The sequence below is a fragment of the Trachurus japonicus genome, chromosome 23, assembly GCF_045865225.1.
Source record: "Trachurus japonicus isolate A0001 chromosome 23, Traja_1.0".
NCBI classification, from domain to species: Eukaryota; Metazoa; Chordata; class Actinopteri; order Carangiformes; family Carangidae; genus Trachurus; species Trachurus japonicus.
The window spans coordinates 14,130,084-14,152,924 of record NC_140929.1 but is presented as its reverse complement, the minus strand read 5'-3'; the positions used below and the strand labels follow the sequence as shown (position 1 = coordinate 14,152,924).

The 22,841-nt window shown below is 42.0% G+C and overlaps 1 protein-coding gene across 1 annotated transcript in view; it reads left to right on the top strand.

Annotated features, from left to right (window-relative positions):
• Positions 1-22,841, top strand: part of pdzrn4 (PDZ domain containing ring finger 4) — a 37,639-nt gene that overhangs the window by 2,515 nt on the left and 12,283 nt on the right. Inside the window, exons 2-4 of the mRNA XM_085769338.1 lie at positions 15,718-15,989; positions 16,913-17,015; positions 22,007-22,105. Of these exons, the coding sequence (XP_085625464.1) occupies positions 15,718-15,989; positions 16,913-17,015; positions 22,007-22,105 (474 nt within the window). The remainder of the gene's footprint in view (positions 1-15,717; positions 15,990-16,912; positions 17,016-22,006; positions 22,106-22,841) is intronic.

The following is a 22,841-nucleotide window of genomic DNA, read 5'->3' as shown; positions in this document are numbered from 1 at the left end:
AGAGAGAAAGAGAGCGAGGGAAAGACAGAGAGCTCACCAGGCAGTAAGTGTGTCAGTGTGACTTTGTCCCAAAACTAGAGGGTGAGGGGATTCTGCAAATCCAGAGAGACTCCTCAACAATCCCTCTGTCTCTCTTTTTTTCTCCTTTTATCATTCCAGACTCATTTCTTCTCCTTCATTTTTCATACTTTCTCCTTCTCTGTATTCCTCATTAATCCTGCGCTCCCTCCCTCTTTCTTCGTCCCAGCATTCGGTTCCTCCCGACCCTCGTTTTACTTTTTCGCATACACAACACTTCTGAATCGAAATGTGTTTTAGTTCCAACGGCGCTGCACAATAGGACACCACCTGCTCATTATGCCAGTACAACACTAAAGGATGTTGATTATGTAGCACAGGTAAAGCAGGCAGGGCAGAACAGGTGCTTTGGAAGAACTGGAGCTCCTTCATTTGTCCCCTTCATGCTCTTGTGCTGTATTTCACATGAGTGTGTCTCTTGCTAAATGTTTTTGCCAGGCTTTCTGTTTGAATTTGTTTTTTCTGATGATCAAAATAATCAAGTGTGGCCTCATCCAGTTTGTAGACATGCTCACATCTGTGTAATTTGGTTGAAATGCTTTGACTTACTTTAGGGACACAGTTCAAAATCCAAAATCTTCACAGCCATATGGTGTAAACATGGCCAAACTCACAGCAAAATCTACTAACACCAACAGAATGGCTGTGGACGTGCACATAAGGGAAAAGTAGAGTGCCCAAAACAGAAGAAGCGATTGTACCGTCCAGTTTGACTTAACCTCAACTATTGAAGAGATGGTTTGCGAGTAGTTATTACACAGGAGTAGATGGCAGGAATAAACTGAATGTATTCCCATTAACACCCAAGCTAAGAAGTACTAATGAGAAGAAAAAATGTACAGTACAATCTTGAGAACAAAAATGTCTCAGAGAAGAAGAACTAGAAAGAAGCCAGAGAGTCACTGAGAATGACTACCACCCTTTGACTAGCACAGCTCAGTTAGCTCACCTAGAGTTCACTAACTGGCTCACTACATCACCAGATTAATTTCCCCGTGTCACTTTCTGCTGTGTCCAGGTCTTTGGGGATGATTTTTCATTTCTGAAGATGATGAAACAATGACCCTTCCACAAAATGGATTTCAGCTGCTCTGAAATTCTATGGTAATGGTTCTGCCCCTGAAATAGACACATTATGTTTGGTCCAGACCTGCTCTGCACCTTTCATTTTGAAAAAGTAAAAGACCATTTCCCAGTTTTCAGCCTGCAGACCTGCCTCAGTCTCTCCTCCTCCTCCTCCTCCTCCTCAACCGCTGAAGCTATCTCTGTTCACACAGCTGCACCGCTCAGGAAGGGACGGCGGGCTGCCCGACCCCAGCTGCCCAGCGGCCACTCAGAGATTTATGACTCTCGTCAGACCATTTACATTCAATGTTTCGTTTGTGATTTTGTGCCTGTGCCTGTGCCTGTGCCTGTGTCTATGTGTGTGTGTGTGTGTGTGTGTGTGTCTGAGCACTGGCCCCTGTGTATGACTGCAGGGCTCCATCTAGAGCAGTTGTAGCAATTGCATTCCATATTTTGCTTGTGGCTGTGTTAAATTGTCCCATAGCCTCTGGCCTCCGGGGCCTCATAGGACCCATGTGTTTTGTCTTTTTGGTTGTATCAAAGTCAGCACTATTACATGACACCAAACAACAGCCTGTGTAACAGTCACTTACTACCCTGTGTGTTTTCATCCTCTGCTTAGTGCTAAGTAGAGTGTTTATTCTCCATGGATGCATTAGCGTTTATTGTTACTGTTGCAGGAGAAAGCAGAATACTTTGTCAGTGCGATATTACCTTTTAATATTATTAGTATAGCCTTTTCTTTGTGCCTTTTGTTCCATTTGCACATATGTGGGTGTGCATGGTTGTGAACCAGGCCATCCGTGGCATGGGTCTGTCCTCCGGAGACAGATGCTGTGCCACATGTCCAGCCTGTTAAACAGCATGGAAGGGGCCAGACAGTCACCCCCTCTTCCAGCCACCGCCTATGGTGTCCAGAGAGTGCCACACAGAGCAGGGGAAGCTGTGGTCAGTCCAGCGCAGCCGTCACCTCCATATGGCCACCTCAGACCTGCACCCTGACTTCATCCAGATACATGGATGTGAAACATCGAATGATCCCTGTGATTCAAAAGTGAGCGTGTAAAGACTTCCGGTGAATGCAGTGTTTGGACAGATGACCAGCAGGGGAGGAAGGGAGGTGCTATCACCTGACTCTTCGACCGTCCACTTATCAGGGAAACGCAACAATGCTCCTGCATTCCCTGTTTTCTTTTCTCAGTCTCTGTGTCTGTGATGGGATTTTGAGCTCAGCAGAAACTATTGAATGAAGTGACCTTTCCATTTTTTTTCTTGCATTTTTCAGGCCAAGAAGTTGTTTGCCTGTCTGCGTGGGTCAGCGAGTTTAACCTTTTCACCTGTCAGTGTAATTCCTCTTGACAAGTCTCTCTATCCCTCCCACACACAAACAAACACAACACAGACACGCTCACTTGCTGAATGGCTAATTACATCATGTAGATTCATTAAAAAGTCAAAATATAAAATTTGAATTCTAAATGAAAGTTATTTTCCTACCAAAAAAAAAGACATCCAAGTGCTCCCAGATGACAAACCGACAACACGTTCAGTACTTAGAGGTGCTGAATAATTAACTCAGGTAATCATTAACATTCTAAAAATGTTAATCTTGCATTATGGAGATGAACTCTGCTGTTGAACACAGATCATCTGGTGTCTTCCATCATGGTTATAGTTGCTCGTTGGAGCACAGCATGGCGATAATGCCACATGATTTAGTGGTGCATATGGCCTCGTCACCGACACCGCGGGTAGCACGTCTTCCAGGCGTCAGCCAAAAAAAATGGAAAGAGGAAATGGGTGATTATTCAGCGTTGGGTTAATGCCAGGTTGATGTAGAAAAAAAACACCACCACCAACAACAACAACAACAACCAGATTTCTTGTGTGAGTTTTTGCCGGTTTTCTGCAGTGTGTATTGAAAGGAACAAGTGACATAGAGAGTGATAGATAGATGATGACAGAAAGGTTGTCAGTCTGGAAGTTGATGTCTGTGTCTGTCTTTCTTTGTGTATCCGTCTGCCTGGCTGTAAGCAAACATACATACAGTACACACCGTTTTCTGGCATGTGTATATGTGTGTCCTTGTGTGTGAGGGTGGGAATCACAAAGACGGGAGAAGACAGGTCCGGTGTGGACAGTGTGGGGGTTATTGGTGGTGGTGGTGGTGGTGATGGGGGCAACAACAGTCACCGTTTCGCTCCAGCAGCCAACGATCTCCCCCTGCTTTGGCTCTGATAAGCCCAGGATGAAAGCCCTTTCTGTGACACTCCTCACCCCCACCTCCTGTCTCTCCTCCAAACAAGGCGAAGGATGCGCACACGATGCATGTATACACACAACTACAAGGCAGTGTTAAGAGGTAGATATGCCTGTTTGCAAACACTGTGTACATTCATGTAACACACAGAGGCTAAATTGCACCGGGGTCCATCCATTCATCAGCTTTATGGCGTGTTTTTCCATTTTTACGACTGTGTAAAAATGTCATTCAAGCTCTTAGCACCCGACAAGAGGACTTATCAGTTGTTATCAGCCTCTAGCTGATTACCATACTCACCGATCAGCCAAGTGGCCTGGCCAAGATGATAGGAGGCAGGAGAGAAAAAGAATAAGAGGAGAGGAGAGGAGGAGGGTGGGGGTAGAGTTTGATGAGGTACAATGGGAAGGTATAGAGCAAGGAAAAAAAGGTGTAAGAAAGACAGAAGTGACAGTACAGAAAGTTAAAGGAGGAGGGGAAGGAGAGAGAGGTAAGACCGAGGTAAAACTGAATCGTGCAGCATCAAAAACACTTTTAAATTTCTACATTTTCCAGATTTTTTTCCCTATCCCTTCTTAACCTCGCCCTCTCTGTAACACAAAGTCTCACCCGCTCCTCCTCCTCCTCCTCCTCCTCCTCCTCCACCTCCTTCTACCATCACTTATCAGTCGCCAGACACTGTTTCAAGTCCGTTCTGCTCCACTGCCCCTGTCTGTCTTGCCGCCTGTTTGTCACTGTCTGGGTATCCCATTCATTAATACACTTTGGCATAACCCTATACCGCCAGAGGTGCTACAGATTTTCCCTCTGCGTTGGAAGGACCCTGGAAAGAAACAGATAGTGATGGAAGACATGGGGACGGTCTGTCATTCATGTGTTGCAGAGACAGTAATTTTGTCTAGTAGTCCCAGTGTGTGTGTGCCGTCAGCCGGTGACTGTTAGAAGGTTTGAAGCCAAGAATAACCCAATAATCCACCTTATGGCCGCATGCTGCAGGTTATGTTTTGTCAGGTTCGACAGATGTTGCGACGAACCATCTGTTACGTATATGTTGTGGGGTATTGTTGCTACACACTGCTGCGAAAAATATGCATGCAATATGCACAGAATTATTTACCCGCTGCAGTGGGAAAATGCTAAAACACGTCTTCTGAGACATAAAAAACCCTCTAACACCCTTCACATTAGCATAAAAGTTCTCTCAGTCAGATCTTTGGATGAGTTCTTTGGCAGTGAAGGTGCAATTCTCATCTGAGACCAAATGTCAGTTATACTATAAAAAGAAAACCTTCGCTGTTTCCCCTCTCTCTTTCTCTTTTCCCTCTCCCTCTCTCTCTCTCTGCCAAGAATTTCTCCATCATGGATAATCATCAGAGGGAGACGGGGGTTATTTGTTGCAACTGTTTTCAAAGCCGCCATCACTGCGCTACAGCATATTTTCCACAGCAATATGTGTTGATCATAGTGTGTATAAAAATGTCTTGATGTGGCTGTTAGCTAAATGCTTAAAAATGCAAATGGACCGTTGTTGTGCCACTGCCAAGTGTGTTTTGAACACACAGCGTGGATCCTGGGTCCAGGTGGTCTAAAGGGAGATTAGGTTACAGCAGGACCATGGTGTTGAATTCCCACTTAACCAACTTGGGCTTAGGAGTCATTAGGCCCACTCAGAGCCTGGTGTCGAGTCCAGTTACAGATAGAATAACACTAAACCATCTGCATAGTTGGGGGGGATGATTACATTTAGCATGGGGTGTAACCATAAGCCTCATGTTGATATGGGAAATGCCCACAGGACAGAGAGTAGCCAAAGAGCTGTGGATGGGTCTTTGTTGTTAGTTAGTAGCTTTAAGCAAATGTTTCAGACAGTGGAACAGGTTCATTAAATCTTGTCAGGTTTAGGGAACGTATAAATGATCAGAGGAAATGCAGAGACTACTGTACAGTATGTGCAGGCAGATAGTCTAAACTGATGCAGCAGTCTTTGTACATTGAAGAAAATTGCTATTGAGAATGACCTTACTTGACAGATGTGTGTAGAATTAATTCAAGAAACTCATGTCTCTCTGTGTTAGTACTGTGATACTCAGGTGCCCTGTCCAAGATCACACTCATGGCCCACTTATTTTTTTCAGTAGCTTGAATCCATATAACTTTGGCTTCATCAGTTGAAAACATTATTTCATCGTCATGATTCTAAACACTTTGGGACTCTACATCAATGTTGATATAAAAGTCAGACAAGTAAATGTAATTAAGGGAACTGTAAGAAGAGCTTATTTGGTCAACGGCTGTTTCCAAAGTCTAGATTGATGGTCATATGAATTAGATTAATTGTGATGTTAGTTAGAAGAAACCAGTGCTGACTGTTTGTAGGAAGTGAGATACAAACCATATAAACTTACATGTACTTTGCTTATGAGAAACAAAATGAATTCTTTGCAGGGACACACCAGGTCCCTGACATCATTACTACAACATGCTTTGCAGCCTTGTAACATGAAACCTCAGTCAAATTATGGCTGTGACCCATTTTGAGAAACAATGATCTGATTTAATGTGTCAATCCGTGCAAATTACGCAAACACAGCGACTCATCATCAGCTGACCGATAATATATTGGTGGCAAATGTGATTAGCCATTCACTCAGTCATATTGTAGACTTACACTCTTCTGACTGAGACCATGAATACAGCTGAAGTCTTGACTGAGTCGGGTTGAATGAGGGGGAAATTGCAGCACAGCGTCTCTCACTTAACTAACCAACCATGCTTTTGGATGAAGGTATTTTTCATCGCAGGAAGAGCCCTTCTCGCCTGCTCATAGTTAGTGGAGTGTGAAGTCGTTTTTCTTTTCCACCAAAGGGGAGTCTGACGAAGATTCATGTTATGAATAATGCTAATGACTCAGGTGCTTCCAGTGAGCATAAACACGTTAAAATGAAAGAAGTAGAAGAAAAAAAGACGGCAAGGTTTGGTTGGAGGACAGATTTCTTTTTTTTTTTTAGTTCACACTCAACACTTAATTTTATGCAAAAAGCAGCACATAAATCTTTGATTTTCCTGCTCCCCCAGAAAAATGTTTTCACTTTCCAGGCTTTAGCATGTTTTGCTAATTATGCCCCGGCAACTGAGGCTGGTTCCTTTTGCCTTCAACCAAAACGTGAATAACAAAGATTCACAGCAAGACTGCATCCAATTGGGATGCCTACTCTGTGAATGTTAGAGTTTTATGGCGGGACTAGTATGTAATAACTCATTCCTTCATTATTTAGGCTCCAGCATGCAATTGTTTTTCTTCTCTCAATTCCACCCCCCATTATTTAGAGACAAACATGAACTTGGTGATGTTTTTTTACTGCCATTATGACTCCAAGTCCCTCAAGTCGTGAGAGGCTTTGCTCATTTCCCACTGACGAATTAAATCGGCAACATTTGTTAATAAATCTAAATATCATTTAGAGACATTTTCTAATATTGCCGAACCAACCTCTAAAAATACAACAAAAACGTGAAATGACCCTGAAGTTCCTGCAGTGGAAACGTGCCTACTGTAAGGTTTTGGAAAAAAAAGTCTCAATTCACAATCCTATTTAATGAATTTTCTGAAAAAATAACCTTGAAAGGTTAAGGCCTGGATTATTCTGTATGTATAATCAACAAACGCCATTAAAAGACCAAACCAACCAAGTTAATTTCCCAAAACTTTTTCCACCACGCACTCAATCATGAGGCTAACCCTAGCCTTAACCCTAACGCTCCAAGTTCAGTAACTACTAAATTAATTAAACTGCTAGCAAAGGAAATCTTTTTAAATGGGTCACAAATGTTTTATTTTTTATCAAGGGATTTCCTGAAACGGCTGGGCTGGGGTTTGAACAAATGTTACTCAAACAGGACACAGTGGTGCATTTGTTGGGGACTATTTTCAGCTGCGCATGAATACACATTTGGCACAACTGGACAGTGCATGGAAGATTGATTAAGAATACGCTACAGTCCTCACATTCATGTCACCAGTGAACATATTTAAATTATGTGTCGGTACATATGACTTTAGCCATATAAATAGCATGCAAGCACAAATTCATTGTGGTCTTTTAATAGAATTTGCTGGAAGTAAGAGGGATAAATAAGTACAAGAATTGCTGACATGCTTGGATGCATCATGTATGCTGTTGAGCTTTCCCATACAGAGGAGTGGCATAACCTCTTTGTGAACTCAGCCGTCTGGATGAATTATGTGGGTCTAATCGGTGACCCCCGAGAGCCTAATTCAAACTCATTGCTAGTGTGTGTCGAGGGGCTGGAGGAAGGGCCACACTATTGTTCAGCCTGGCTCAGTGGCTGTTGTTTTAATGGCAGATGAGAGATTAATGGTGATCTAATGACTGCGGGGAGGACACGGTGCAACAATAGAGTCCTGGTACCGCGCAGGCCAAGTACATTAGTCAGTCAAGACAACTATCTGCATTGACACGCGCATGCACACATAAAAATGTACACACGGAAATGCTCAGTTAATCCCAAGACGCACAAGCACGCTGAGTGAAAATGAAAGTGACGTCCATTGATTTGTCAATAAAGAAGTTTTGCAGTCATCCAGCAACAGTGCGCCCTGTCTCATCATGAGCAAAACAAACTGAGCTAATTCTCAACCCGCCAACCCCCCAATGTGACAAAAGAAGGCTAATTTATGCATTGGCGACGTGGTGTGCGAGGAATAAGAGCGAGGCAGCGGGGCTGGCTGGATGCTCACTCGTGGATCGCGGTAATTGTGATTTGGTTGCTAGGATGTTGAGGGTAATGAATGTCTTGTTGTTTGTCAGTTTGTCATAACCCGTGCCATCCGTGGCTGCTTGAGAACACAGAGCCTATTAGTTATACATAGAGACATTGGCCCTGCTGTGATGTATGAGCCCACCAGGAAGAGGATATTAGTCACTTTATGATGGAAAATGAGCGGAAACTGCCGGTTGGTGCTGAATGAGATTGCAGATTAAACTACAGTAGGTGATGCAAAGCAAACCTCTTGACTTTTGCCATGTTTTTTTTTGTCTTTTTTATCGAAAAGCATACTGACGTGTAAACTGAAGGGAAGAATGTTTTAATTGAAGTTTTATCATCACTGGATTACCGCAATGAAAATAGAGTAGGAGGTTGTTTTTCCCTTGGAAGTGTCACAAGCACATACACAGATGGGATTGTGTTATGAATAAAAGAAAATACTCATATTGTAATTCCAAAAAAGCCAAATACAAGACAAATCATGTTTCATTCCAAGGCTTTACCACTGGGAAGGGTCTGTATTCATGAAGCCTAATTGAAAGGAAGCCCGCCTTGCATATAGAAGTGGAACAAAGAGCAGGAAATGAGATGGTTCCTAATGCGTTCACTGACAGATGATAACCTTTGATTTCCCCCCACTTACATCAGAAATGGCTGCTTGGAATGACAGTCACAAGTCAACAGTCTCTGATGTCTGCGTGCGTGTTTCTACTGCTGCTGGTGTTAAGCCGGGGTGGGGAAAGACAGACATGTGAAGAGCGAGAAGGGAGAAAACCCTTGAGACACACAAATAAAATAAAAAAACAGATGGGTAAAAACAGAAAGTGATGTAGTGTCTGTTTTTAAAGTGCTCTGGCAATATAGAGTTTCTTTCTTTCTTTTTTTTTACCCACTGAAGCGAAATGAAACAGGCTGATGTACAGTGACAATGACAGACAAAAGGAGAGAAAACACACTTATACTGCTAGACCAAGAGAAGAACGAGAGAAATAAAATTACTAATAAGATCAGATCAGAAGATGGTGCAGTGTTGGAAAATAACATGTGCATGCAGAGGTGTGTTTATTGATTGGCAGACTCCTCAATCCTCAATCCCTGCTGGCTTCTTAAATATCAAAACAATAGAGAGTTTAGCTAACTCATAAAATAAACATTGATCCCATGTAATGGATTTCATGGGGGTAATTGGGCACACTAAGGCTGTAGCGATGTTTTAAAGGAGTCACTGACACAATGGCAATCATATAAATACACTAAAATGCACTGTGGACATACGGTGTTCCTGTTGGCACCAACAAACCCAAATGTTTGCACATCATGAGGATTATCTGAGAGGGTTCTGGAAAGTGTGATAGAGATTTCTTTTTTCTTTTAGTCCGCAGGGAAGAAACAGTGTATGACGAGTTGCAGAGCAGCGCAGTCGATCTTGCTGAAGGACACTTCAGCTGTTCTGATGCCTCATGATGGGGGGCTTGAATGCAACATAGCAGTTGAAGGACAGTACACCACACTGTCACTTTTAGCAGGTACTACAGAAAGAGGATATATTGGAAAGCACAGGCTTGTTGTAAGATTATTTTAAGCACGTTATATTTTAGCTAAAGCTTCATACATTTTTAACATCGTCTGAAGCTAAGATCTAACAGCTGAAACACGCCAGCACTGGGGGAAAAAGCCATTCTTGGAGGAGATGCAGTCTAATCTACTGCAGACAGATGCTGTGTGATGTGGAAGGGATTGACCTGAGCGGGCTACTTAACATCCGTCGCGACAGCAGCTATTTAATCCACATTTCATGTTGTCATGTGGTCTTCCTCATGCAGAACTAATTGGTTGTTTTTGCCTGTTGTGCAGGAACCCATGTCTGTGAAAAACTGTGAAGGACACTCATTACAACTTGTAATCGCACTCGCAGGCACGGACATAGATGCAATCACAGGTGCAGACGAGCACATAAACACAGAGAGGAAGAGCTGAACTCAATTCAGTGAATAAGGGCCCTAATAAGAGCACTGAACTGGGTCTCCTTGAACCCGTTGCCATGGTACAAACTCACACACATATTCGTAAACACACATACACACCCCCGTGCCACCACCACAACTATGAACACAAACACACATCGCCTGCTCTGCCTCTCTCCCACAGTCTCCCTGATCTCTCTGATTTGCATTTTGGTTAACACTCTAATTGCCTCTCATTAAATACCTTGTCACTTTGATTAATTGGCGCGATACAGAAATGTAAAACAGCAGAGCATTACAATGCACAGTGAACACTTGCTGATTGGAAAAGACGAACAAGCCTGGCTAAACACATAAAACAGAGTAGAAATCCCACCAACTCCGCATGCACTTTTTAAGTCAAGTCAGGGTTTTAAAAATAAAGAATTTTCAGGTAATTAAGAAAAATGAATAAGACTATAACGTTGCAGATATTTGAAACTGGTTTCAATTTCAGACCGCTTCCACATTGCGGCTACTGTAGGTGTCTGTGAGCATGTGAAGATGCCCTTGAACTTATCCCCAGCGGGTCAGCACTACAAGACCTTGGTTGCTCTTGTCAACAGCAAAAGCCCAGAAATATATCACCAAGAAAGGACTTCCATGCTGAGTGCATCATCTTTGACTAAATATAGGTTAAGAATGAATCATATCTCAACATAACAGCTATTTACTTCAGCCAGTCATCATACTCAAGTTTGAAATTGGCTATAATTGTGGTAAATTATATATTGTAGCCAGTCTAAGCTGCATTTTAAAACTATGGGATCCTCTGCCTCTTTAGAAAAGACAGATGCTGTAATTGTACACTAAGCAAGGTAATATAAGAGATGTCTTTTTCTGACTATCTTCAGAGTGCTTGGCATCTAGAAAAGTCATGAGAAAACTAAACTTTTAAGTTTTAATCCCCAAAAAAGATATGAACCATTCACATATCATCTTCCAAAACAGTAACGGGCAGAGGTTAGCTAACAATGGGAGAAGCCAATTTTGCAGCTTCACCACCTGTGTTGTGCATAGTCAGGAAATGCAAACCTCCGCAATCAGAGCAAACACTGCAAAAGTAAGTACAGAAACCTCAGTTAGTGACTGTGGCTCACTATACTAATGAAACTTGCTGCATTAATTTGTCTCTAAGGTCTTACATTTTCAAATGACTTGGATCTTTTAAATGATGTTTAACTTGGCTGATGGTGTGGTAGCTATAAGACCGACTTTGATGAACAAAAATTCATTTCAATCACCTCTGTTCTGTTTTGCTGGTTTTTCCCTGGTTGCTTGTCACACATGCATCAATAGCATCATGGTATTCTCATCGCACAAGAGGCAAGGGTCAATGTGATTCAGCTGACCGAGCATGGCACCAGTTGCGCAGCCTGCCACTCAAATTTATGAAACCATCATCTCCTTTGCCTCTGCTGCACTGGGGTGATATTGCATGTCAGAGACTTTTATTATTGAAATGAGACATTTATGACAGTAAGCCCTCGCCACACGAGAGTGGCCTCCTGAATCATCTGGATACAGCTCAAGGAGGAAGAGAAATGAGATCTGGCAGATTATTGGAGCACGCCACCTGTGCTTCCTCACTCATCACAATATGCCATTTTCCATGAATGTAAAAACAATCTTTGTTGTATTGAGCTGGAGTTCGGAAAATCATGATCTAGGCTATTGTGGGGGACAGCTTGGTGGTGGTGAGGAGCAACATGTCTCCTCAGGGGCAGAGGAGGCCGGGGATGAATAGGCAGAGGTTGTCTCTCCTGGGTAGCTTATTGTTTGGGTGCCTATATGAGCCTATTCAATGTGAGATACTGCATTATTCAGTCAAACATGGTTAATGGAAACAACCACATAAAGCTGTTTTAAGTCTGTCGGGAGCTGATGTAATGTTTAAGCTTTGTGTTGTGTATGAGTGTGTGTCTAGGTGTGTGTGTGTGTGTGTGTGTGTGTGTGTGTGTGTGTGTGTGTGTGTGTGTGTGTATTATCTCCCATTTGCTCACAATGACACCATATCAGACAGATTTAGCCGTGAGGTTGAGTGGTTTCCATCACACTCTTATCTCTGAGCAGCAAACACACACCCATTCACATGTACGACCACACACACAAATACACATAGGTACAAACAAACAGTGCGATCTCTACGCTTTCCTTATCTGCTTGCATGCAAAAGTAGAAACAACATTTAACCATCGTAGTGGGCAGCTGATAAAACCCTGCAACACATTTAAAGCTTGACATGGACCTTCTATTGAGCATATTGAATGCCTCCGTGCTGGTGACTGATTGGTTTTCACTGTGTTATTTTCAACCCAGTCTCAACACATGTAACAGCCATTTCCACACCATGGTCCGCTAGTGACCCCTCATAGTCAGTGATGTGTGTAATTGGCGCATCAGGGGGAGTAAAACGTTGCATTAATAGCTGATAGCTGAGACTCGCTCTGTCTTATATGTGTGACCTTAAAAGCCTGTGTAGAGTCATGTCAGGCTGTGAAATATGGCATACCTATTCAACAATCCACTGAAGTTTTTTGAGAGCACAAGAGGTCATGATTAATTGAGGTTGTCTGACACAAGGTTATTCCACTATACAGAATCAAAATGTAATGTTTGATCAAACTGAATCCAGTATCTGACATTGTGACATTTGTTTTTACCATGCTCAAGAAATGTGTTATTTCTGAGACAATCTAAAGGATTTCCAAAATAGCTACAAACCAAAACAATGATACTAAGCTAGGAAAGTCTGAGCTAGCCTGTGCTCGAAAAACCATGAAATACTTTTTCTTATAAGATGGTTTCATTTTGATTATGCTACATATTAGTGCTTCAATGTCATTAATTAGGAAGTAGTATCGAAACATGGTAAAAAAAAGAAAAAGAACTAGCTAAACATCCTGTTGAAGATGCTTAGCATAAGTCAGCTGGGTAACAAAAGCTGTTGCCATTTTGAGTTTAGAAGAACTTGATGTGGTAAGAAGCTTTTACATGTATATTTGTATCAACAATTATCAACATTAACAATATGCTAATAGTCTAAAGGTTTTTAGCTTACTAGGGAAACTGTCTTACAAAAACAATAGGTAACTGAGGGAGCGATAACAAATGGGCTGATAACAAGTAAATGGCAGTTTCACATTATCAGTGTGTTCACAAAGGACACTCATAAGAGTAGGCTACATTCAATCCTCCTAAACTATATAACACACAACTTTGAACCTTGACCTTTAGGAAGGAGTGTTTGGACAGCCTTGCTTTGGTTTAGGGCTACTGGGAACCATTTTTATTGGCAATAGTAACCTTTAACTTGAGAGGTATATGAAGGCTGCACGAGATTGTTGGTTCATTACAGCAGTCCCTATAGACAACCCTGACCTCAGACTATTTTTAGTGGTCTTGGAGCTTTCCTACGTTATGTCAGATGATGTAATGATACTGTCTCGGTGTCAACTTGGTCACTGGCTTGCAGCTGGGTGATGAGAAAGGGAACCACTAATAAAAATGGAATTACTGTTGGATATTGATGGAATCCACTCACTTACACGTCTCAGTGCTGGTATCCAACTTGCATGTATAGCTCCTATATCCTTGCCCACATACACATATGGAAAGGAGGAGCCCACACTATGAACTAAACCGCAATCCCTTTGGGGAAGCAGACTTTGCAAGGATAAAAGATAGGAAATAATAAGATAAATTATTCCACACAAAAAAGGGATATTGTTAGACTACGGTTTTATGTCACTAAGATTTAATTCAGTCAGAAAATAGAACAAAGAGAAATATGGGATTCAAAGATCAAAAATTATCACAAATCTATTCGCACAATCAACATCTTTGTTGTCTCAGAGATTTAAAAATCTCCTCTAACTCGACTGCTTCTCTTTACTTCATCACTTGTGCTTTAATTATCCCTAATGCTTTGTAAAGTCAGTGTATACGATGTACGAAATGTGTGAAGCACACAAACACATAAAAGCTGCACGTTCTGAGCCATTATCCCCGGTCTTTGTCGCATCTGCTGTCCATTAATCAGCCCCCAGTTAGCTCATCAACAGGCAGATTGAATAGAGGAACAACAGCAGGTAAAGACACTGGCAGGTGTACCCCCACAATCACTTCCTGCTTCCCAGACCATTCCCCCTGATTGGAGATTAATGTGTCCATCTGGTCCTAATTCCAACTTTAAAATGTTGTCGAACTTTCTCTACACTTTGTCAAAGATGCACAAATGGGATAGTTAAATGGTGTTAAGGGTGTTATATGGCAGAATAATATCACACAATAATAGAGGTCACGGGTCCCATGCAGTCATGCATTAATTTCTATCATAGCAGCAGATGGTAGTAAAAGGTTTTGCAACACTTTCTAAACTTGTGTCATTAATTTAAAAAAAAGTTGTGTGTCCAATCCAACATACCTAATTAAATAAGCCCATACTGCCACTTAAAGAATACAGCTTTTGCTCTCTTCCCCCAGTAATGATGCTGATATTGGCATATAAGTTCTTTACCCACACTCAGACATCCAAAATCAATACAGTTAATCAACTTCAGGGTGTGACAGGTTGAAAATGAACTTGAGCAAAGGCGTAGGCTTTCAGAAGGATTGTAATTGGGTCAAACAAAGTGACAAGGTGCCAGAGATGGAGAAAATGCATGGCTGTACGAGTTTGTTTTCAGGCTGACAGCTGTCAGTATGTCGTCCATCACACCTTCTCCACTGATTCCCTTGTGGCACAACCTTTTCTAAACTTGCAAATTAAGTAGGCGCTGCTCGCTAAAAACTGATATTCCCAATGGAGCGAGGTGTACCTCCCGCTGCTCTCCCCCACTTTGCTGCTCATTTGCCTAAATTGGTGTTATCATTCTATGTCTAATGGACGTAATGGTTGGAAATGTTGGAATTTAAGATGTAAATAATGCACTTAAGTTAGGCAGATCTGAAAAGCAAAATTGGAACAAAACAGAATGAGAATTATTAAAGCTTGGTTTGGGGAGTTTTTCCTCCTTTGGAAAATACAAAATTATGAGTTGCTCCACAACAAATTGTCTGAGCCTGCTAGGAAGATGTAGTGTGTAAGTAAAGAAAATAATGATGTGTTATGTCCTCATTTAGTCAAGAATTACTGCCTACGGTCTTTAAAAAAAAAAAAAAAAAATCATGAAAATTCATAGTTGCTTAACAAGGAGCTATTCAGCAGCTAACTGTAAGAGGAAAGCATCATGTGGATCCCAGGTGTGAATGTGAAATAGGCTGTTTCTGAAAGCAGTATGTCTGTCAGAGTGTCCCTGGATATATGAAGGTTAGGAAAAAAACACACTGAGTGTGCACACCTCTCCCTGGACTTGTTGCTTCTTTTCAAAGACAGTACATATTTCAATGCCGTGAGGAATTTCAGGTGACATTCTTCCACGCTAGCCTACCACATCAAACAGATAGGACAGGGTGTTCTTGTGATTAGTGTTTCCTGATGAAGCTCTTGGTCAAGTGACTCTTTGTTCTTTGTTTCCCAAGGTGAATGGGCGCGACTTCTCTAAGGTCGAACATGACGAAGCTGTGGTGGAGGCCATCAGGCGAGACCCCATCGTTGTCCAGGTTCTCCGGCGAACACCCACCAGGGCCACACAGGCTGTTGGACACAACCACAGTGGCACACCACAGGATGTGTGCGTTGTCGATGTTTGCACGCAAACAGACATCACCTTCGAGCACATCATGGCTCTGGCCAAGCTTCGACCCGCTACCCCACCCGTCCCTGATATCTGCCCCTTCCTCTTGTCCGACAGGTGAGCCCATCAATCACAGTGCACAATGTTAGACCCTTCCACACACACACACACACACACACGGAAATGATACAGACAGGTTGGATGTTTTTATCTCTCATTTCATGGTAGTTTTTAAGCAGGTGGATCATAGTGTGGAAACTCCCTGCAGAGCTGGGCCTGTGATATCGTTATGCATAACCAAAGGCGCATGCAATAATTGCTTCTGTGTGCTACATCCATTTTCTTTAATGGGGGCTTTTGCTGGGCGATTAAAAGCCAATGGTCTGATAGAGCTGGCATTCTGGTGCTACATCCATTCTGTAGCTATTTATAGAGCTTTGCTGGGAAGCAAATGAAATCAATTTGTACTATAAAACTACAAATCTGCCAGTGTTGGTCAATGATTATGGAGATGCAGTTACAATATCATGGTGACAATTTACAGAGGTCATGACTTTTATAGCAGGAACAGTTGATGTCTACATTGCTTGTTCAGAGTTTTGTTGCAGAATGAGATGAACATTATTTAAAAAAGAAGAAAAAAAGCATCACATGCACATGTAAGAATACACCAGGGATCTCAGGCACCTTAATTCACAATTAGGATGTCTTAAAAACCTCATTTGTTGGGTGTCTCAACAATTAAGAAAATTATTTTCTTTTTATCATAGTGGTTATTGGTGATGCTGCTTTTGGAAGAGATTTGAAAGCCTCATTTATGGCTTTCATGTCCAATAAACAAATCCATTATGCAAAATTTACATCACTTTTATCTAATGCATACAGCGAAAAGTTCTTCAAGGCCTGGATATTTGCTGGATGGCTGTTGATGTAACAAATATACAAACATATTTACTGTATACACACACTGAACACTTGCAAATGAGAATTTACAGTAATGATCTTTAACACAACCCACTTTTCCTCTGTTTTCTCTCTAGCTGTCATTCCATCCACACCATGGAGCACGAGTTTTACGAATGTCCAGAGTACCTGTCGAACACCCCTGCAGAGGTGGAGAGGCCTGAAGAGTATGAGTATGAGGTACAGTTTTGCATAAATTGCCCTTTTTACTTCAGGAGTACAATCTACTAGGACGTTCTGCTTTAAAAAATACTGGAATTCAGCCTTCCTTTAGTATTTTATAAACTGAAAAATTGCTCCTACTGTTCAGTTTTCATTGAACTTGAGGACAGACATGGCGCAACTCAAGGGGAGAGATGTCCGCCCAGAAATACTCTAATAAGTATTTCTGTGCTGCAGAACTACTCATTGGACTGTTTGTGGCTCTCCAAGGTATTGAATAGCCTTAATGTTTTTCCCCTGGTGCAGTGGGATATGAGGCCGCCATTGTGTCAATAATACAAAATCCCAGGAAATAAACCAAGGCTAGCCCCTTTTCACGTGAAGCTCAGGAGTCCCATAACAATACAAGAGAAATTGCCTACCACAATAATACTAGAAAATTGGCAGCCTTTTGTCAAAGCGTCATATTCTCTTTAGATTGTTCCATGTAGCATAGCGCTGTCCCTGGGTCTGAGAGGTATAAGGCCATTCTCCATGTGATGGTACCAAAAGAAATACCTCTCTGTTGTGTTACCAGTGTGCTCCACTCACAAACAGTATAGTGTTTCTTTCATCATGAACTCTCCTTCAGATACAGTTTTGCTCCTCTGACTGTCACTTCAGACAGAAAAGTGATTGTGAAAAAGCAAGCACTCGCCTCATCAGGAGAAAAACTAATTAAAAACAGTATGAAAATGATTGAGTTTATATAAAACATAACAAAATCCACCCCGCTACATATTTGTGTTTGGGCGTCTTATCAGAAGACTGCAGTGTCTCACAGTCAATGATTTCCACAAGTGTCTCCACATGCATCACACAGGTCAGACAGTGGATCTTGAGGTCACGCTATAGGTGACAGTGATGGGTGACGTTTGCCACCGTCAGTGGTCCGACCTACTTTAATAGGCACTCCCCGGTTCAGTGAACTGCATTGTGGGTCATTAGGATTCCTCCGCTGCCAGCTGTGGCCTCACTTCATATCGTCATCTGGAGTCTCCTGTGTGGGTTGGGGGTGGAAGTCGGTGGGGGTTGGAGCGGGGATGTGGGATAATAGCGGTAGTATCAGAACAAAGTTGGTTTTAAAGCATGAACACACACATACACACCTAGTTTAAAAAAAAACTCCCATCCCCTCCTGCCAGACACAAATTGGTCATCCACACTTACCTCTGTCCATCCATGTGTATCTAACTGAAACATGAATGGCTTTCCTCTTGGATGAAACAGAAGAGGGCTGCCATTCCCAGGAACATTACGTATGACAGACAGGTTGAGCTTCACTTCAAAATGATTGTCCACATGGGTACTCCTGCTGTCATAATACTCCTGTCAAGTCTACCGCACTGTAATATCACCAGGTAGCAGACAATAGAGACCAGCTTGCAGGTTCACAATGGAACAGCGAATCATTCCAATTACGAGCACAATTCTAGAGAGTTATTAAAAAAAATACAAATAAAATGTAAGTTAATAATAATTTCAATCCTTTCCGGGTATTTGTATCTACTTCCCAGGCACAGCAGTGTTAAATTATGTCGGATTTTAATGAAAGCTCTATTTATCCACCAGGTTATGCCGTGCAGTTAATAAAGTAGCAGCAGTCTGCAAGAGAGCAGCCAGTTAGCTGTTTGCCAAATTAATCAAAATAAACGTGTCTTAATGATGGATTATCAACAGATGCCAAGCTTCAAATGCAGCATTTTCTTAATCCCCCAAATAAATAAATAAAACAGGGAAAAAGAAATGCAAAAGACTGTACAGTACAAAAGAACAAAGACTCTTTCTACAAATGTCTCTACCGTTAAAGAGGTACTCGTTTTGGGAACTATAGGGATATAAATCAATGCAGCAAAGGCCATGATAACCAGGGTCTTACTGTATAATGAGCAGTGGTGTTGTACATTAGATCCATAACATAGCTATAACTATAGCTCAAATATCAAATCACTGTCCTCTTTCAAAATACATACATCCAGTTTGTAAGAGGTTTAAGAGTCTGATCCATCCTAAACAACTACAAGAAGAAAATGGTTTGAGGTGAGGTAATTATGGGAGGAAAAAAGCAAGCTATCAATGGTAAAGCTGTCATTATAAAGCACTGTCAAACCTGACTGACTGTGCATCATGAGGATGAGGAGGTCATCATGTGCAGTGTGGAAACAATGAGCCATTGAACATTAGACTCAGCTGTAATTTTCTTGTGAATGAGTCATGAAGTAGGTTTAACTGTTGAGTGCATATTAGCCCGAAGTGTCACTAACAGATGCTTAATGCGGCTCTAAAAGTCAGGACATCACCTTTTGTCAACATGAATTTATTTCTCATATATGTTGGTAGCATGAGGTAAATGTGATCTTTTCAATTTAACATTACTTACCACATACTGTAAATTAACAATTGTCACTATGCATGTGATTGTAATCCACGTTAAATTAGTTTGGGCGTCACCGCTGTGCCATAGTCTCAGCTCCACAGTGGCACAGATTATGATCCAATCATTGCTAATCGTGCCTTTCTACAGCTTCAGCACCCACAGCTCTGCACATCTGGAGCTCATTCAGCAGTGAGCCTCGCACCACGATAACTGACTCTAGTAATCCACTAAAAACCCCAGTGTACCACCCAGTGTGTGCTGACATTAAGGCGTTAGCGCTGCCTGATCCTGCTGTGTACTGCTGTGATTCCACTGTCAGGGTTTGTTCAAATCAGCCGATGCACTAAACTGGTGAGGAGCGTGGGTAGTTGAGACCAGTGCACTGTGTTACAACATTATAAACTCCTAACACACGCCCAAGCCTTTGAAGGTCAGGGCTGTCTGCACAGGGGGTTAAATGCCACCGAAATTAATTACTTCCCCTGTCAATCTCTGCTATCGTGGTTTCCCATGACTGGGGAAAAAAGGGGGTTGGGGCTTAATTCTAGCCCCCTCCACCCACCCATCCACCCTCATCTCCTCTTTTTTTTTTTTAACACTATCCCACACCTCCACCTTTCACAACTTCACAGCACTGAAATGAATTTGGCAGCATGGGGTTAATAAAGATTACCCCCGCAGTTATCTTTATGTGAATACCTTTATACACAGCAGAGATCAAAAAGAGCTAGTTGCAAATCGGGTTAAATTTCGAGAATTTTCCTGTGGGAGAGAAACAGCTGGTGAAATACCATCACTATAGGCATCAAAGACCTGCCCTATATGTTGCCACATGCTGAGTTCAGTGTGATATTGAAGGCTTTTATTTTATTGATGCACAGAGCACATGCTGCGGCGATGTGTTTGTGTTTTATATTTTACTGTACCTACAGAACCAGTACATTACGTTGCAGTGCACTGCTATACGCTGCAGGTTATACAATCCAGCAAAGAGTCATCATTCATTTTACATACTGTAGGGCTGTGCTGTCCTCCATTCATTCTGCTGGGTTGAGTTGTGCCGTGGTAACTGCTGTGGCTCTAAGTCTCAATCTGATCTCAACTGTCAAGATTGAGCAGCAGAGTGTGAACAAGTGACAATGAGGACATGAAAGGACGAAACCAATCTGGATCTGGATGTGTCCTCAGTGTGATTTCCAAATGGCAGCTTTGAGCAGCAGCTAAGTTACCTAAGACCTCATTAAGTCATCCTTAAGGCTGCACAAATTACAATTTTTATATTAACAATGAAGAAAAGACTAATGTGTAATAGAAAAATACTTTCTTTTTCCCATCAGCTGTTGAGAACATTAACCTCTTTCAGCTATTTATTTGTGTTTTTTTCTAGTTCAGTCTTGCTTCTCTAATCAAGCCAAGACAGCAAAACAACATCTTGTAAAAAACCTCCTTACCCCTGTTACATAAGAGTGAGATTGAAAGAGGCATCTGCTTGGTAGCTCTGTGTCCCTTAGTGATCATTTTGCACCTCTTTTGGTCATTTTGTGTCTCTTTTGGGTCATTTGAACAGTAACTTTAACAATTACTTCAAAGGCCCTGGTTGTAACGTCATTTGCAAAGTAGGCAGCCCTAACCACTGATGTGAATGCACCCAGAGACAGATTAAGGGCACATTTGAGATTCACTCAGACCATATTAACGGTTTAAAGTGATCTGAGGTGGTGTGAGGCACTTTGAAGGACCAACCACTGAAATTACATGCTTTGCATAAGCATTAATACAAAGTCATTTATTCTCATTCCATTTGTTGTCAAATCCCATGAGCTGGCTTTGTTTGAAATTTCTGAAATGGCACCAAGGATACAACATCAAATATCCCGGGTGATCAGGTTTTCCTGGAACACACCAAGGAAAAGACCTGGTCGATTCATTGTATACACTTGACCCACATCTGGCTGAAATGCAATTGTGTTATGACTTCCACTAATATGCTAATTAACAAGTTGAAATAAAATTGGAAGTGACACCCACATAACCATGAAATCTTTTTTTCCCCCCCTCTTACTTTCAATTTCTAATTAAACACAGCAAGTGAATTGTTGTTTCCAGACTTTGGTCTTTGCAAACTAAAATGATGTTTTTGTTTACTTGCATATAACTACAACAAGGAAATGTGAAATATAATCACAAGCAGCAATTGTGGAGATGCACTCTAATGAAAGGAGTGTGAATGCTGAACACTAATGTGTGAACATGCAAGGGAGTGTGAAAGGTAGACATTTGAGGTCGCTCGGATATTGTGCATCAGTCGAAAAATAACAGAACCTTTTGGCCTAAAGCAATTTCACATATTAATGACCATGGGACAACAAAACATTCCTAAAGTGATTAGTAACGGTAATGTAGAGCGTAAAGATCTACCAGGACCTGGTCGCTCATGGGTGGTATCATTTCATCTGCAATACAGGACTGAATTCCATGCTTGAAATGATATGGTTTTGGAATCCATCCAATACCCAAAACAAAAAACGTAACCTCATAACAGGCGTAACATTATTGGTTTTTAAGACATCATTGGTTTGTTTGTGTGTGACAGGAGGTGGAGCTGTGCAGACAGAACAGTCAGGAGAAGCTGGGTCTGACGCTGTGCTACAGGACCGACGATGAGGAGGACACAGGCATCTACGTCAGCCAGGTAGGCCCACAGAGAGAAGTTTTATCCCTGAACAGTTTCTTTTATGGAAGTGGTGGTAATTGGTTCCCAGTGCCATGCAGTCTTAGTTCTGTAAAATAAAAATGCCATGGCCTTGTGAACCCCCCTGAAGCTCTCTCGATGAAGTCTGGTGGAACTCGCGACTTCACCATCAGTTCCTGTTGGAGCGGGAATTTATTAAAAGATGAGCATGACATCCCATTTGAATTCCCATCTTTACATGCTGAAGCAGAGAGCAAGTCGAAGTGAATTAGGGAGGGAGGAGAGAAAAATGTTTGCCAGTCAAATATCAACTGAGAGTGAGCCACGCATGGCCAAAGAGGAAGTCAGGTTTGAAATGTGATTCCCGTTTCTGCCGTTTTCAATCCCTCCTCCTTTTAACGTGTTTTAATTGAAGGTTTTAATTAGGTCTGAGCAACAACCTTCTCCTCCCGCCCCCACCACAGTATGTTAAATGATACAGTCTCCCATTTAGTGTACCCCTGCTGACAACACGTTCTCACTCCCAGTGCGTCAACCCCCTGACGAACGGTCACTGTCCCTCCTCGTCACATGCCTGACTCATTAGGTACCCGTTTTTCGTCATGAGGTGACGAGCGGGGATTTCAATTCATTCCAATGCAACCCCCTTCGCGGCGATATGTGACGCTCAGAGTAAAGTGATCCAGCCGACCGGACGCGGCGCTGAACGACGCACTGAGCTGGAAAACTTTTTTTC